At 44.7% G+C, this 14,343-nt stretch overlaps 1 protein-coding gene across 1 annotated transcript; it reads left to right on the top strand.

Annotated features, from left to right (window-relative positions):
* Nucleotides 1-6,288: 6,288 nt before the first annotated feature.
* Nucleotides 6,289-11,865, top strand: BHLHE41 (basic helix-loop-helix family member e41). The gene is made up of 5 exons (XM_081058566.1): nucleotides 6,289-7,649; nucleotides 7,786-7,849; nucleotides 8,219-8,326; nucleotides 8,653-8,764; nucleotides 9,233-11,865. Exons 1-5 carry the CDS (start codon nucleotides 7,588-7,590, stop codon nucleotides 10,315-10,317), a joined length of 1,431 nt encoding a protein of 476 aa, XP_080914692.1. The 5' UTR covers nucleotides 6,289-7,587; the 3' UTR covers nucleotides 10,318-11,865.
* The last annotated feature ends 2,478 nt before the right edge of the window (nucleotides 11,866-14,343 follow it).

The raw sequence follows: 14,343 nt of genomic DNA, 5'->3' as shown, positions 1-14,343 counted from the left end.
CTCAAATGTCAGGAACACAACTCCGAAACTAGAATGGTATCAAGAATGCCCCGTCCCACCATCTTCCTCATCTTGGAACAATTCCTCTAAACAGCGCCTGGTGATGGCTCCCATATCCTGGAGGGACTCCTCGAAGGGAGATGAAAGGCTTGGATGGGGGATCACCTCTGGGACTGAGAGGAGAAGGGGTTTGTTGGAACCCTAGACTCTGCAGGTGACAACACCCAGCAACACACCTCACTCTCTTCCAGAGTTCACCGCCTTAGGGATTGGCCCCTCTGCTCCCATGCCACTGCACTCACCTACCTCTTCTCTCCTTCCTCATTTAGTACAGAATCCAACTCAATAACAAAGCTCTTCTCCTAATCTTCTGACGCTAATGCTATTGGATCCTACATCAATGTGGCTCCAAATAGAACAAAATAGTAGCTACAGGTGGGAACAATCAGAGTGCATTTTTGCTGGAAGTTGCTCTCTGCAACCCAAATGCCAGGGGCAGAAGGCATAGCTACAGACACAGAACTACCAGAGGACAGATGCCGCTACATAAAAAGGAAGACAATCATTTCCCAGAAAACATGCAGTTGTAATTTGCATCCTACAGGAAGAAGAGCAAACTCTGTTAAATCCCCTCCCTAAGCAGATTCCTGCAATTATTGGAACTTAAAAATACAGATGTTAAAGAGCATGTGCTTAAGGAGTTAGTTAAAGTTTGTGCAATTGCAGATGGAAAGACTGAAAAATTTCTGAAATTGGTATTAAATACTCTCATAAAATAAAGGGGCACTGCCAACACATATGGCATAGCAAAGAAGAAAGACACAGGGATGAAGAAGAGGACCTGAACAAGCCATTTTCTTTCATCAGACCACCACAGAGATGGCTAGTGCCAACCCAATATCTATTATCTTCTCCCTCTTTACTGAAAGAACCCCTACATTGTTGAGGGAGCCTCGGCTAGAATACTATTTTTAGCTCCCTCGTAATAGGATTGGAGACAAGATGTAAGCAAAAGTCATTGAGTAGAACTTAGAAGAAAAGCTCTTTATAGGAGACTTGTTCAGCTAGTAGGTACTCTTTTAACCTTTCCTACAGAAGCTCCAGCAGCCATCTTACGACCATGAAGCAATCTTGAGGATGAATGGAAACTAGTGGCGAGTGGATCAGAAAAGCAGAAGTCTGAGACACTGACAGCATTATTATTACTTCACATTACCTCTGGACTCCTTTCCTCCAGACTAATGTGACTGAAAAAGAAATGCCTACGATATTGACATGCAGGGTCTCTGGTCCCACTCCCTGCAAAAGAACACAGGATGTGGTGAGGCCAAAAAGGAACACCCACGGAGCCACAGATAGGGGAGTCACACCACAATATTCTCTCTGGCGGCTGGGTTGGAGACACAGGAAACAGGAGCCACACAATCCGCAACCTGTCGTCCACTTCTCTGCCAACCAACAAACTCAACCACCTAGCCTAGCTACGGCAGTTATATCAGTGGCCAATGGCTAACTGGTTACAGCTGATGGCCATCTACTATCCGAGCCAGCACCTTTACATGTGAGATCGAAAGCCTGGAAATTGCTCTCTTGGCTCTGTCCCCACAGATGTTTAAGCTGCTATTACTTTGGCTCAAATGCAGTTCCTAACTAATACTTACATCTACCCTAGATTTCCATCAGTTTCCTTGTGAAAGAGGATCATGAGTTAGTATCAGAACCATAGTACCTTTCTTGGTAATTATATTTCAACTCTTGCTTTAAGTTAGCTGTTAAATAAAATTTATACCAATAGTTCTAAGTGTTGGTTAAATCCTCCTTAACTAGTCTTTTCATTGCCTGTATAAATTACTAGACTCTGTTATAGATATATTATAGATAACTCTCTGCACTGGGTGGATACCATCTGAAAATTGATTCAAGGACCATGCCCATGATGAGCAAGTGAGGTAAGTGGCTGTTTAGCATGTCTTTTTCCTATTTGTGTTTCACAATCCATAAATATGTATCTTTTTGAAGACTTTCTAAGGATTTTCATCAGCAGTAACAAGAGAAACACAGGAGTTAAAAGACCCCCTCTTTATGCAGCCTTTCTGGATTCCAGTATCCAGCTAGTCTGGGAGAATTCAAAAAAAGGTAGGAGTCGTTTTGTGGAAATCCTTATGGATTTGTCATGTGCTGCTCACTCTACTTTTCCAGTCTTTCTGGATCACCCTCAGTCTGTATGAGAATCACATGGGCACTAGGAGGGACCAGGCATAACTTAAGGAGAGAGGAGCCAGGGGAAACCCCTCGTAGCGGTCTTCGGCTTGACTCTCTCCCACTTGTATTTTGTATGTAAGAACTCCAGGAACTTTGAGCATGTGTTATATTCAGGACCACCCATGTGAGTGGTTTTGATAATCACATAAATACAAAAACACAATGATTTCAGCAGTAATAAAATGCGTTCCCTATACCTAATATCACCTGCTCCTTGGTGCTATGCAAAGGCAAGTAATTGTATAAACTTCTTGAGCAGTGGTACATAAACATAAAATGTGATTTATATGTATGTTCAAACCACAAAGACACATTAACTGGTAGTCTACAGAAAGACTTAAGTTCTTTTCCAAATTAAATAGGGACACCTGTACTATTCCTGCTAATTCGCTGATAACGCAACTGGAAAACCCAACCTTCTATGTTGGGTTTTCAATCTAGTACTGTCAGCAAATAGCATTATCAATATTTTCAAGTCATATTTGGCTTCTGTTGAGTAGCAGGGGGTTTCCCTCCCTCCGAAGATCCTTCTATGAGGTAGCCTTCTTTCAGTGCTGTGCCTGACAACATTAACCTTTCTCCTCTGAGAGCAGTGCGCGTGCCCAGAGAAAGGATTCCAAAGGAAGCTTCCATACATCCCGGATCTGTCATCCCACTCTGCTGAGCCTCCACCCCGCCTTGATTTTAGTGTCAACCCTAAACTTCTTTTAGATTTTTATAAAATACGCTTAATGGGGTACATTCCCCTTTTTGATGTAAAATGATGTAGAAAGACTGTAAATTCTTGTCCACCCCCACAGAGGTGATTAAGACAGGCATCTGCCCATCTGATGGGCATTTTCACAGCAGTACAGGCAGGAGGCTCCACACCCACGGGTAGATGGATCGAAGCCTTTAAGGCCATTGGAAATGCACAGTTAGTATGAATCAGACCAGACCAGGGATCCCAAAACACACTAGTCACCTCACTGCTCCAGGACAGCAGTAGGGCTTGCAGAACCCTAAAGAGGCAAAAAAAAAAAGAATGAAAGAAAGAAAAGAAAACTTTTCTCTGTGGAAACTTTAATCCTCTCAGGAGAGTTCCATTTCTGTTAGAAATCCAAGACTTTGCAAGCAAACATGATAAGACTTTCCAAAGTCACTAGGTGAATATAATGAGCATAGGGCTTAGAATACTTAGATGGGGTGAGAGGAGGGAGGTGGGAACTGGGATAAGTATTCCCTTTCATTAGAGTCTCTATTGGTAATGATTTCCCTACTTAACCAAAGAAAAGCAATGGAAGTTGCTTCCCCCTCACCTATTAAAAGAAGAACGATGGGTATCTTTAATTAAAAAGCAAGGCATCACAAAATTCTTTAATTATAGGATCAAAGGGGCTTTGAGCTCATCTGATATCTCCTTGGCTTTCAGTTGGACGGCGTTAAACCTTCCTAAAAAGACTCAACCTACTTTTAAACATACCCAAAGAGGGCATTCTAGTCTTCTGTTCCTTTGTGAGACGAGAGAATTTTTTCCCTTTCTAACCTCACCACATGTGAACTTTTCCTATTACTAACCTGAGCCTTCACTTTAGAGTTTGGCTTGGTTTGCTCAGTAGAAACGGTGACCAGCGTCACCATTAGCCTTTTCTAAACTGCACTTCTGTCTGTCCCTCTATATGAAATTATAATACTTAATTAGGAGATTTGAGTTTAAATCAATAAATATGGAGCTAGATGCCAACTGAATCACTCACTGATGAAAGACTACCACCCTTCTTTTTTCTCATACCTTTTTATCTGCCATCACCTCCAATGCAAACATCTCTCCTTCCCCGTCTCTCTTCCAAATCGCTCACACACACATGCACACTACAACACATGTGCACATTCATACTGGTAAATTAAAAAACAAAACAAAACAACAACAAAAAAACCCTTAAACAGCAAGTTAACTTTTAGCTCTTGGCCCTCACTGTTCACAATGGGTAGTAGTTAAAGGCACAGAATCTGGGACCCTAAAGGCACAGACTCTGGGGCCCACTGTTAGTACTTAAATCCTGGCTCTGGGACCATGGACACATTTTGTTATCTCCCTATATATCTATTTTCTCATCTGTAGAATGGGCACAATAATCGTATCTACCTTAAAGGGTTGTAGAAAGGATTAATGAGATAATATAATACATGAAAAGCCCTTAGAATGGTGTTTGGTGCTCTAACTGTAAATGCTATATAGTTAGCTGTTGTTATACCCTTCTTGTAGCAAAGGGAAATTTGGAGGCATTAAAGTATGCCTGATGTTCCAGACGGCATGAGTTTAAGAAAGAAAAGGAGGAGGATTCAAATTGAAAGGAAGTGGATAAGCAAGGAGAGTCATCAAGGTGAAAGATTAAAGAAAAAAGACAAAAAGCAAGTAAGAGATAGAACAAAAGGGGAAGAGTAACAGCAGACATTTAAGAGGGAAAAGCAGGAAGAGAAAAGCCATAGGGTAAAGAGAAGAAAGGAGAAAACAGAAGAGTAAAAATGTGGCCATAAAAATTGAAGAAGAAAAGGATTGAGAGTAACAAAGGAGACCAAACGTTAGAAAAGACTCCATTTACAGCTTGGTATCAGAAAAAGGAGTGGAAGAGAAAATATGTTGGATATAAAAGTAGGGAGGATCAGACAGAAGAGATAGAAGTGATAACATACAAGGCTTCATTCGCAGCAACAGGCCTTTGTGTTTTTAAATTATGGGAAGTTTACATCCAAAATTAACACATCTATGAAGCGATAGACTTCTTTCCCTATTTCTCTTATTTTAACTTGCTTCAGTCTGTCCCAAACTTAGCCCCTAAGGTTTGCCCTGATCAGATGTCTGCCATGTCTCGTCTGCTCTACCTGACAAGGCCCAGAAGCAGTGATCCAGTCATCATTTCATTTTCACTCAATACTCCAGCCATCCTTTTCAAGGGAAAATTTAGCCCTGGAGAAAACATTTGCACCCTATTCCTTTTCCAAACATTCAGAAATCTCTAAGGTAAGCTGGTATTTTAATTTTTTATTCACCTTATAGGCATTCTCTTCACCCCGTTTGTTTGTTTTGTTTTATTGTCAATTTTGTACTGTGGAGATACGTTGCTTTTAAGGCTCCAAATTGTCCTCCCTACCGAAAGGAATTCATCACCCAATTACTTGGAAATGAGAGAGAGAATGCATCGAGGTTTACAATAAAATCAGTATTGCAAAAATACTTTTTAAGTATTATCATTATTAAACTGCCTGTTTGGTGCAAAATAAATCCCTCTATTTGAGGTAGTCGAGTGACCTTAAGGAGCCCTCTAAACAGACGAAGTGAACGGACCGCGAGCGTCTCCTCACGCGGGGGTGAGCTTGGGCCGCCGCCGCTGCCGCCAGAGTCACGAAGCCAGACGCGGCGCGCGTCTCCGCCCCGGACTCGGGAGACTGCGGCAGCGCGCACCGCAGCCGCGGCCGGGCGGCTCCCGGAGGCCGGACGGAGACGCGACTCCTGCAGACACGTGACCGCCTCTTAGCCGCCGCTTCCCGCGACCCAGATCCGTCCCCGGAACCCGCGTTCGGCGGGGAGGGCCAGGAGACACGTAGCGACAGCCCCAGTCCCTACTGCGTCCCGGTGCGTGTGCATTCGGTGTACTTCTCCCCTTGCTTCACGTACCACTGGCAATAATGAATGTTTCGGAGCTTACGCAGGAGAATGTAGATCTTCCTCTCGGTGCCAGAAAGAAAAACCTTGTGTTTCCTATCTACCTATGATACAGAGAGTTTAATGTATATTCTTTCCATCCCACTCCCCGCAAGCCCCAGTAGCGGCAGCGGGGTGGGAGACTGGGGGAGTCCCGCAGGACATGCTTGCTCCTCCCTGGCCTCCAAGGTCCCTTGCCGCCGGCTGTGACAGATGACTGCGCATCTCTGGGCACCTCCCGGTAACTCTCACTACCAATGAGTCATGCTCCCGGGATGGTTCTAGGGAAAAGGTAGCCCGGCAGCCGCTGGCCTGTGCTTCCCCGCGCGGGTCGCAGTGGCTGCAGGGCGAGCGCGCGCAGGCGCGCGCACGGATTCCCCCGCGCAGTGATGTGGCAGCAGCGGCAGGTCGGATCACGTTGCTGGCCCTGTGCTGGTACCCGTTTGAGACAGGATTAAGGAGGGAGGCTTTGGAGGTGCCAGCGGTAGTAAACGTGGGCTCTGCACACTCCCGGTGTCGCTTATCGCATGAGGGGGGGAGGGGAAAGGAAGCACGCAGCGCCACCCCAGGCGTTGAGGGGCGGCGGAGTTTAGCAGGCGAGTGACAATACTGCATTGCTTTTCTGCGGTAGCCCCTATCGTGCCACCCCCTCTTCTACCCCTCCTTCCCCGCCGAGTTCCTCCAGGAGCACCAGAGGCCCCAAACGTCGTCATCTGCTGCTGTGATTAGTGATACCGCAATTCCGGCTGCTGCGGGAAGTTTGGGTGGCCCAGGGACACTGTCTCCAAAAGACACTTAGATTGCGACATTCTGACCCAGTGACATTTTCATTTATCTTAAATCGTTCAAGGAGAGGATTTCAAGTTGCCCCTTTTCGGGGGCAACCTCCAACCAGGGCCTAGGGGTTCCCCCAGGCCAGTGAGCAAACAAGTCTGCAAATTTTCCTTCAAGAGTGAAGTTTACCCACCGCGAATTCTCTTTCTCTTTCCTTTCTCTGGTCCAAACCAACAACATAGTCCGTGGTAAAGCAAAAAGCCACGTTCACGTTCCTGCACCGTAATGACGGACAGACTGAGGGAGTCACATTTCGGAGCCGAGGAAGCCCTGGCTGCCCCGCACCCCCGGCACCCCCTCCTCCTCCCCCAGCTGACTGCATTGCCTTTGGGAAGATGAATAGCTTGGCTGAAGTTGTTTTTCCTTTCCGGTGGCCCCGATCAGGTGCCCCCGCCCCCTCCCGCCGTTCGCTTTCCCTCTCAGCCTTCTCCCGACGCCCCCTCCCGGCCCGGCCCCTCCTCCCCCGCCCCCCTCCGGGCTGGACCGCGGATGGTACGTTCCGCACGTGAGCTGGGTGCTGGTCTGGCCGGCGACGCGCGTGCCCTGTGGCCAAACACTGCCCGGAGTGAGAGCAAACTACCAGCGCAGTGGGGCTGGCGCGAGTGTGCGTGCGTGTGTGTGCGTGTGTGTGCGAGAAAGCGAGCGCGGTGGGAGGGGGGGACCAACTGCTTCACACTTTCAACACTGCACTGAAGAGGGAGAGACTGGAGACGCACAGATTCCCCCCAAGATCTCCCAAAGCTACCGTCCCACAGATTTTAAAACAGAACCCCAAAAATCGAAACAGAGGAAACGGACAGCGATTGAACATGGACGAAGGAATTCCTCATTTGCAAGAGAGACAGTTACTGGAACACAGAGATTTTATAGGGTAAGGTGCACGCACCCTTGCGAATATCTGCCTGGGCTTCAGTTTGATTTTTTTTTCTTTTCCCAAAAGTGGTATGGAGCGGCTGAGGGCAGAGCCCTTCACGAATGGGTGCCTGATGCTGATTTCTGTTTTGCAGACTGGACTATTCTTCTTTGTATATGTGCAAACCCAAAAGGAGCATGAAGCGAGATGATAGCAAGGTAAGAGTAAGTTTCCGATGTTCCCCATAACCTGCCTGGATAGTTAATTAGGGCCATTGGTTTCACAGCGAAGCTCTGCCCGCAAATATATTCCAGCTCTTAAGCTTCCCCAACTGTGAATTTTAAGTGGTTTGCTGGATACTCTCAGGGGGAGATTAAACATCATACCTGAATTTAAATTGCATTTCAGAACAGCCCAGAGGAAAAAGGTTTCATGGGCATAGTTTATCGCATAATATGTTTTGGGGGCTTTTGGGGGCATAGTTTATCACATAATATGTTTTGGGGGCGGGTGGGGGATATTGTTCTATCCAGTAAATGAATGCTTATCTTATTGTTTTCTCTCTTCCATGACTCTCATATATTAAGGATACCTACAAATTACCGCACAGATTAATAGAAAAGAAAAGAAGAGACCGAATTAATGAATGCATTGCTCAGCTGAAAGATTTATTGCCTGAACATCTGAAGTTGACAGTAAGATGCACATTTTCCTTCTTTGCTGCTCTCCAAGGGAGCGTTAATAGCCTGGTACTACTCCCAGAGATATAAGAATAAATGTAAATATCAGATACCTTACAACTTGTGGTATAGTGTAGAGTTTCTCACAAACTCAAGAGTAGGTGCTCACAACTGAAGGCAAGAAATCATTATAACCTGTCTTGTGGAAAGCTCAAGAAGTATAGGAATAATACTTCTTTCAAAGTGTTTGCTTAAGTTGTTGTGCTGAATGGAGAGCCAGTCAAGCCAAATGTGTGTGTTTAAATAACCAATTGCCCCCATTCTCTTTTGCACCACTGCAGACTCTGGGGCATCTGGAGAAAGCGGTAGTCTTGGAATTAACTTTGAAACACTTAAAAGCTTTAACAGCCTTAACCGAGCAGCAGCATCAGAAGATAATTGCTTTACAGAATGGTAAGTCGGTTCAGGAAGGCCAACCCACCCTGTTGAAGCCCTGCAGCCCACAGAGGAGCAGTGTTAGGACTCTAACCCCGCCCCCACCTCCTTCCGTGGGCCCACGGGTTCACTCTCATTTGTGAAATTGCTTATAGTTCCCCTTCATTGGAAAGTGCCCGTTTCCCGAAGCATCCTAGAAGCTTTCAGCAGAACTCAGAGGAATCAGATTTTTTATTTAAAGTGGCGGTTGCACCCTCTCTACTTTAGTTCTTCAGCTGGGAGCACAGCGCCCCCCTGCTCCCCACCCCCGCCGCCACCACCACCACCACCACCCCCGCAACCGGTGGATTATATCACTCGAATACAGAGGAAAAACCGAGATCACTTTAGTCAATGCAGGGCCCACGTGATAAGCAGATGTTTTAACGTCGGTTTTTTTTCCCCTTGCCTCCATTCCTCTGTCCCCCACCCCCCTCCTCATCCTAGGGGAGCGATCTCTGAAATCGCCCATTCAGTCAGAATTGGATGTGTTCCACTCGGGATTTCAAACATGCGCCAAAGAAGTCTTGCAATACCTCTCCCGGTTTGAGAGCTGGACGCCCAGGGAGCCGCGGTGTGTCCAGCTGATCAACCACTTGCACGCTGTGGCCACTCAGTTCTTGCCTAACCCCCAGCTGTTGACTCAACAGGTCCCTCTGAGCAAAGGCACGGGCGCGCCCTCCGCCGCGGCCCCCACTGGGTCCGCGGCCGCCCCCTGCCTGGAGCGCGCTGGGCAGAAGCTGGAGCCCCTCGCCCACTGCGTGCCGGTCATTCAGCGGACTCAGCCCAGCGCGGAGCTCACCGCCGAGAACGACACGGACACTGACAGCGGCTACGGCGGCGAGGCCGAGGCCCGGCCGGACCGCGAGAAGGGCAAAGGTGCGGGCGCGAACCGCGTCACCATCAAGCAGGAGCCCCCCGGGGAGGACTCGCCGGCGCCCAAGAGGATGAGGCTGGATTCCCGAGGAGGCCCAGGGGGTGGCGCGGCGGCGGCGGCCGCCGCACTCCTGGGGCCCGACCCTGCTGCCGCGGCCGCTCTGCTGAGACCAGACGCTGCCCTGCTCAGTTCGCTGGTGGCGTTTGGCGGAGGCGCGCCCTTTGCGCAGCCGGCGGCCGCCGCGGCCCCCTTCTGCCTGCCGTTCTACTTCCTGTCGCCTTCGGCGGCCGCAGCCTACGTGCAGCCCTTCCTGGACAAAAGCGGCCTGGAGAAGTACCTGTACCCGGCGGCGGCCGCCGCCCCGTTCCCGCTGCTGTACCCCGGCATCCCCACCCCGGCTGCCGCCGCCGCCGCTGCCGCCGCCGCCGCCGCCGCCTTCCCCTGCCTGTCCTCCGTGTTGTCGCCCCCTCCCGAGAAGGCTGGCTCCGCCGCCGCCGCGACCCTCCTGCCGCCCGAAGTGGCGCCCCCTGGGGCCCTGCACCCGCCTCACCCGCACGGCCGCACCCACCTTCCCTTCGCCGGCCCCCGTGAGCACGCGAACCCGGAGAGTTCTGCTCAGGAAGATGCCTTGCAGCCAGGAAAGGAAACCCCCTGAATCCTTGCGCCCCTTTCTTAGGAGGAAGGTTCACGAGGAATAATATTTATAAAATACCCTTAACGTTTTTTAAGGGGGGAAGTGTAATAGATGCACGACAGGCTTTAAAAAAAAACAAAACAAAACAGGTGTTTTGTGTACATTTGGAGTTCCTGTTTTGCTCATCCCTCACCACCCCAACCGCCAACACACTAGCCTCCCTTTCTTCCCACACCAGCTGTAAAAGAACCTCCGCGCTAGATATTGATTCTTTTTTCTTTAAAGAGCTCCCCAAAATTAAGTTTTGCCGTCCTTTAGGCCATGTTCCATTATCTTTTAAAATGCAGAACCTAATTCTCGAGGAAGTAAGAAGGCTCTGGTCTGTGGGTGAGCTAATTGAACCAGGGTAGAGGAAAGGTGGCGGAGGAGTTGACGTCGAACAGCAGGTCAAGTCAATGACTCAAAGCTGTCCTGCCTGCTTCAGGAGGCTTTCCTCGAACAGAATGAGGATCTTTCAGAATTGAATTTACTCTTCAGTATTTTATAATGTTCAGCTCCTTAAAAGGCCTATGTTTTTCAGAGGAAGAGAGGATGCGGTGGCTGTCGTTGCAACCTATTCTGAAGATGGGATTGAATGGTATCTCTTAGTTGCACTTGTTTAAAGAGACACTGAGTTAGGCCCTCATCAGAACTAAGTGGGGGAAAGAAATGGATGAGGAAGGCCAGAATCATTCTTAGTACATTTGCTGGCACTTTATTGAGAAATTGACCATGAATCAATTTCATTACATATATATATATGTTATATATGTATGTATGTATTGCATCTATTCCCACCCTGCCATTTAATCCTCATGTTCCTACGTTTTTATAATCTTGCTGTAAAAAACATAAAGAATGTGCACTGAACTTAAAACAAAAAAAAGAAAACAAGTCCAAACTGATTTATCATACATTCTGTTAAATCACAAAAGTGGAGGAAAGCATTACTCAGTTTTGATTGGAAATTCTGTAAAGATGTGGAATGAAGCCCTGCGAGGCCTTCCCATCTCCAAGTCTATGTATTTTCTGGAGACCAAAACAGATACGAGATAATCACAAAGAAAGCTTTTTTTTTTTTTTTTTAATAAGGCTTAAACCAAGACCTTGTCTAGATATTTTTAGTTTGTTGCCAAGGTAGCACTGTGAGAAATCTCACTTGAATGTTATGTAAGGGGTGAGACACAACAGTCTGACTATGAGTGAAGAAAATATCTGGGTCTTTTAGTCAGTTTGGTGCATTTGCTGCTGCTGTTGCTACTGTTTGCCTCAAACGCTGTGTTTAAACAACGTTAAACTCTTAGCCTACAAGGTGGCTCTTATGTACATAGTTGTTAATACATCCAATTAATGATGTCTGACATGCTATTTTTGTAGGGAGAAAATATGTGCTAATGATATTTTGAGTTCAAATATCTTTTGGGGAGGATTTGCTGAAAAGTTGCACTTTTGTTACAATGCTTAATGCTTGGTACAAGCTTATGCTGTTTTAAATTATTTTAAAAAATAAATAAATACTGTCTGCAAGAAGCCAGCTGGTTTAGAAAAGTTTAGTATGTGAAGATAAACTAGAAATTATCTTTATATTCTAGTATTTTCAACACTCCATAAATTCTATTACTTAAATATTGCCACATTATTTTGTGATCTTAAAATTCTTACTAAGGAATAAAAACTTTAATACATGATATGAAATTGTCTAATAATTAAAAAGGCAGAATGGGTGCTCCATTAATTTTAAAAGATCTCTGACTATAGGGATGAAAGTCATGCAGGTTCTCAGATATATGACTTTATTTGTCATTGGCTTGCTATCACACATTTCTAGTCTCTTGCAAGCCTCCAGGCTCTGGCTGTTTACCTGCTTGTTCCCAACGTAGCTTAATGAAAAATGGAAAACCTACCAATCACTTGTGTGGTTTGTTTATATTAGACCCAATTTGGTAATGTTCTTATGATTGATGCATTTTTCACTTTTGATCTTTGACACTGGATAGCCTCTGTTGTGTGGTCTGGTGTGTTTCTCTTTCACTGGGTCCCGTATAAATATACTTAGGGGTGCTCAGTTTCTCAGCATATTTTAGCTCCTTAATGTTCATAAAATAATTCTCTTGTGAGAATTATTTATGGGACTTTATCATGGGATTCAAGAAACAAATCATTTCTAGACTTTTCTCAGATTTATAATCCAATTTGTGTTCTTATACAAACTGAAGGATTATCAGTTTTTTAGTTTCAATAATTTCTTCACAAACCCCTTAATTTTTGAAAGGTGTTGAAATAATAGTCAAAATTTATGAGATGTAGATAAAGTGCTCCCTCTGCTGACTTTATGGCAACAGAACTGCAAGTCATAGAAAGTGGAGCCAGAAGGAACCTCAGCTATCAGCTTGTCCAGACCCCTGCATTTTACATTATGAGGGAAATTAAACATCTTCCCAAGGTCACACAACTACCTGGAGGCAGCACTAGAGGCCAGATCTATTGTACGCCCCAGTCAGTGAACTACTTCCTACTGCAGCATCTTGAACCAAGTAAACTGAATTTGATTGGGTAGTATTCATGAAATGTCATGAATAAACCACAGGAACAAAGGAAAATTAATGTTAGAAAATCATGTAGAATTTTTGAGGGTTGTAGTTTATTAAACTTTAGAAAAATATTTTATCCACCTAAATCAGAATAATGAGAAAAAAATTGCATTTTAAATATTTTGAGCTACATTTTAATGCCATATTATAATATTAGTTTCATAACCAAAAAAGATTCAAAGTAAATCAGAGGATAATGAAATGTTTTAGTGTTTGTATAATTTTGATACAATAAAAACCTTAGGGTTGGACCAGAGGTATAGATCAGTTATTCAGTCCAAATGCCTACATACTAACATGGTAATAAGATAAAGTTAGGACAGAATTGCAAAACAATATTATATCTTAAACAATATTATATCAATATTGCTTTATTTTAATTAATTAAAAGACGAGTCATTATAATTCACTAAGGAGGGTTCTATACCTGCAGTGGTAAAATTTTAGCCAAAATCATTTGTAGTATGTGTGATTTTTCAATTTAAGACAAATATGAATCTTGAGTCAATAATGCTTTTTACATATAGTATTACACCAATTAATTTTACATCCATATATTTCTCAGGAAACCTCATATTGAATTGATAAATGGCCTTTTCCCCCCAAAGAGCTAAGCACATTTTTAAGGCACTAACAACTACAATTTAAGAGCTATTTAAATATGACTGGAGTTTTAGTTCCTGTCTCTGTGAAAAATATTTTTCATTTAGTTATTTGTTGTTGGTCATACAGGCCATAACTTTGGTTATTGCCCATCACTTGAAATTTGTTCAAAAATACACAAAAGAAGCCTCAGCCTCTTTCAGTCTTTGTCACAGGTCAATTCTGAACCTCTCCATGGGAAGTGATTGGCAATTGAGATCCTGGGGAGACAAGGTTGAACAAACAGACTAAGGCCTTTTAATTTAGATAGAAATGAACAGAGACTTCATGAACCAGTTAAAACCATTATAATGCCAAAAGCTGGCTGTACTATTGTGAAAATAGTATTTTACTTCAGATAAACAATCTGATGTTTTTCTTTAAACAATAATTCTTAATCTGTTGGACCTTCAGATCAATATATTTAGGCTCACCCATTGTTCTTTGTTGTTTTAAGTAACTTTGAAATGGATATACAGTGCATGCTAAAGTCCAGTAAAGGTTCCAGTTTTTCACAGGATTTAATAGGGGATTGACATGGAAAATTATCACACGTTTTCTGTGATTAAGATGGGATTTATACTAAAACGTGTAGCATGTACTTTTAAAATATGCTCCTAGAAAAGAGTTGGACATTTGTTTTAAATTGGGTTTTTTGTACTTGTTCAGTGATTCCACATTGAAATCTCCAAACCAATGTAAAACTATACCTTTTTTAAAATTGGTATTTAAAAATTCTCAACTCAGTGACCCCTATTTATCTGGCCTCAGGGAA

The sequence above is a fragment of the Rhinolophus hipposideros genome (assembly GCF_964194185.1).
Source record: "Rhinolophus hipposideros genome assembly, chromosome: 9".
Classification (NCBI taxonomy): domain Eukaryota; kingdom Metazoa; phylum Chordata; class Mammalia; order Chiroptera; family Rhinolophidae; genus Rhinolophus; species Rhinolophus hipposideros.
This window is presented reverse-complemented; position numbering and strand designations above follow the sequence as displayed.

Coding starts and splice junctions, on each gene's coding strand:
- BHLHE41 (XM_081058566.1), top strand. CDS start 7,588: ATGGACGAAGGAATTCCTCATTTGCAAGAGAGACAGTTACTGGAACAC. Junction 7,850..8,218: donor TGAAGCGAGATGATAGCAAG/GTAAGAGTAAGT, acceptor TCATATATTAAG/GATACCTACAAATTACCGCA. Junction 8,327..8,652: donor CTGAACATCTGAAGTTGACA/GTAAGATGCACA, acceptor GCACCACTGCAG/ACTCTGGGGCATCTGGAGAA.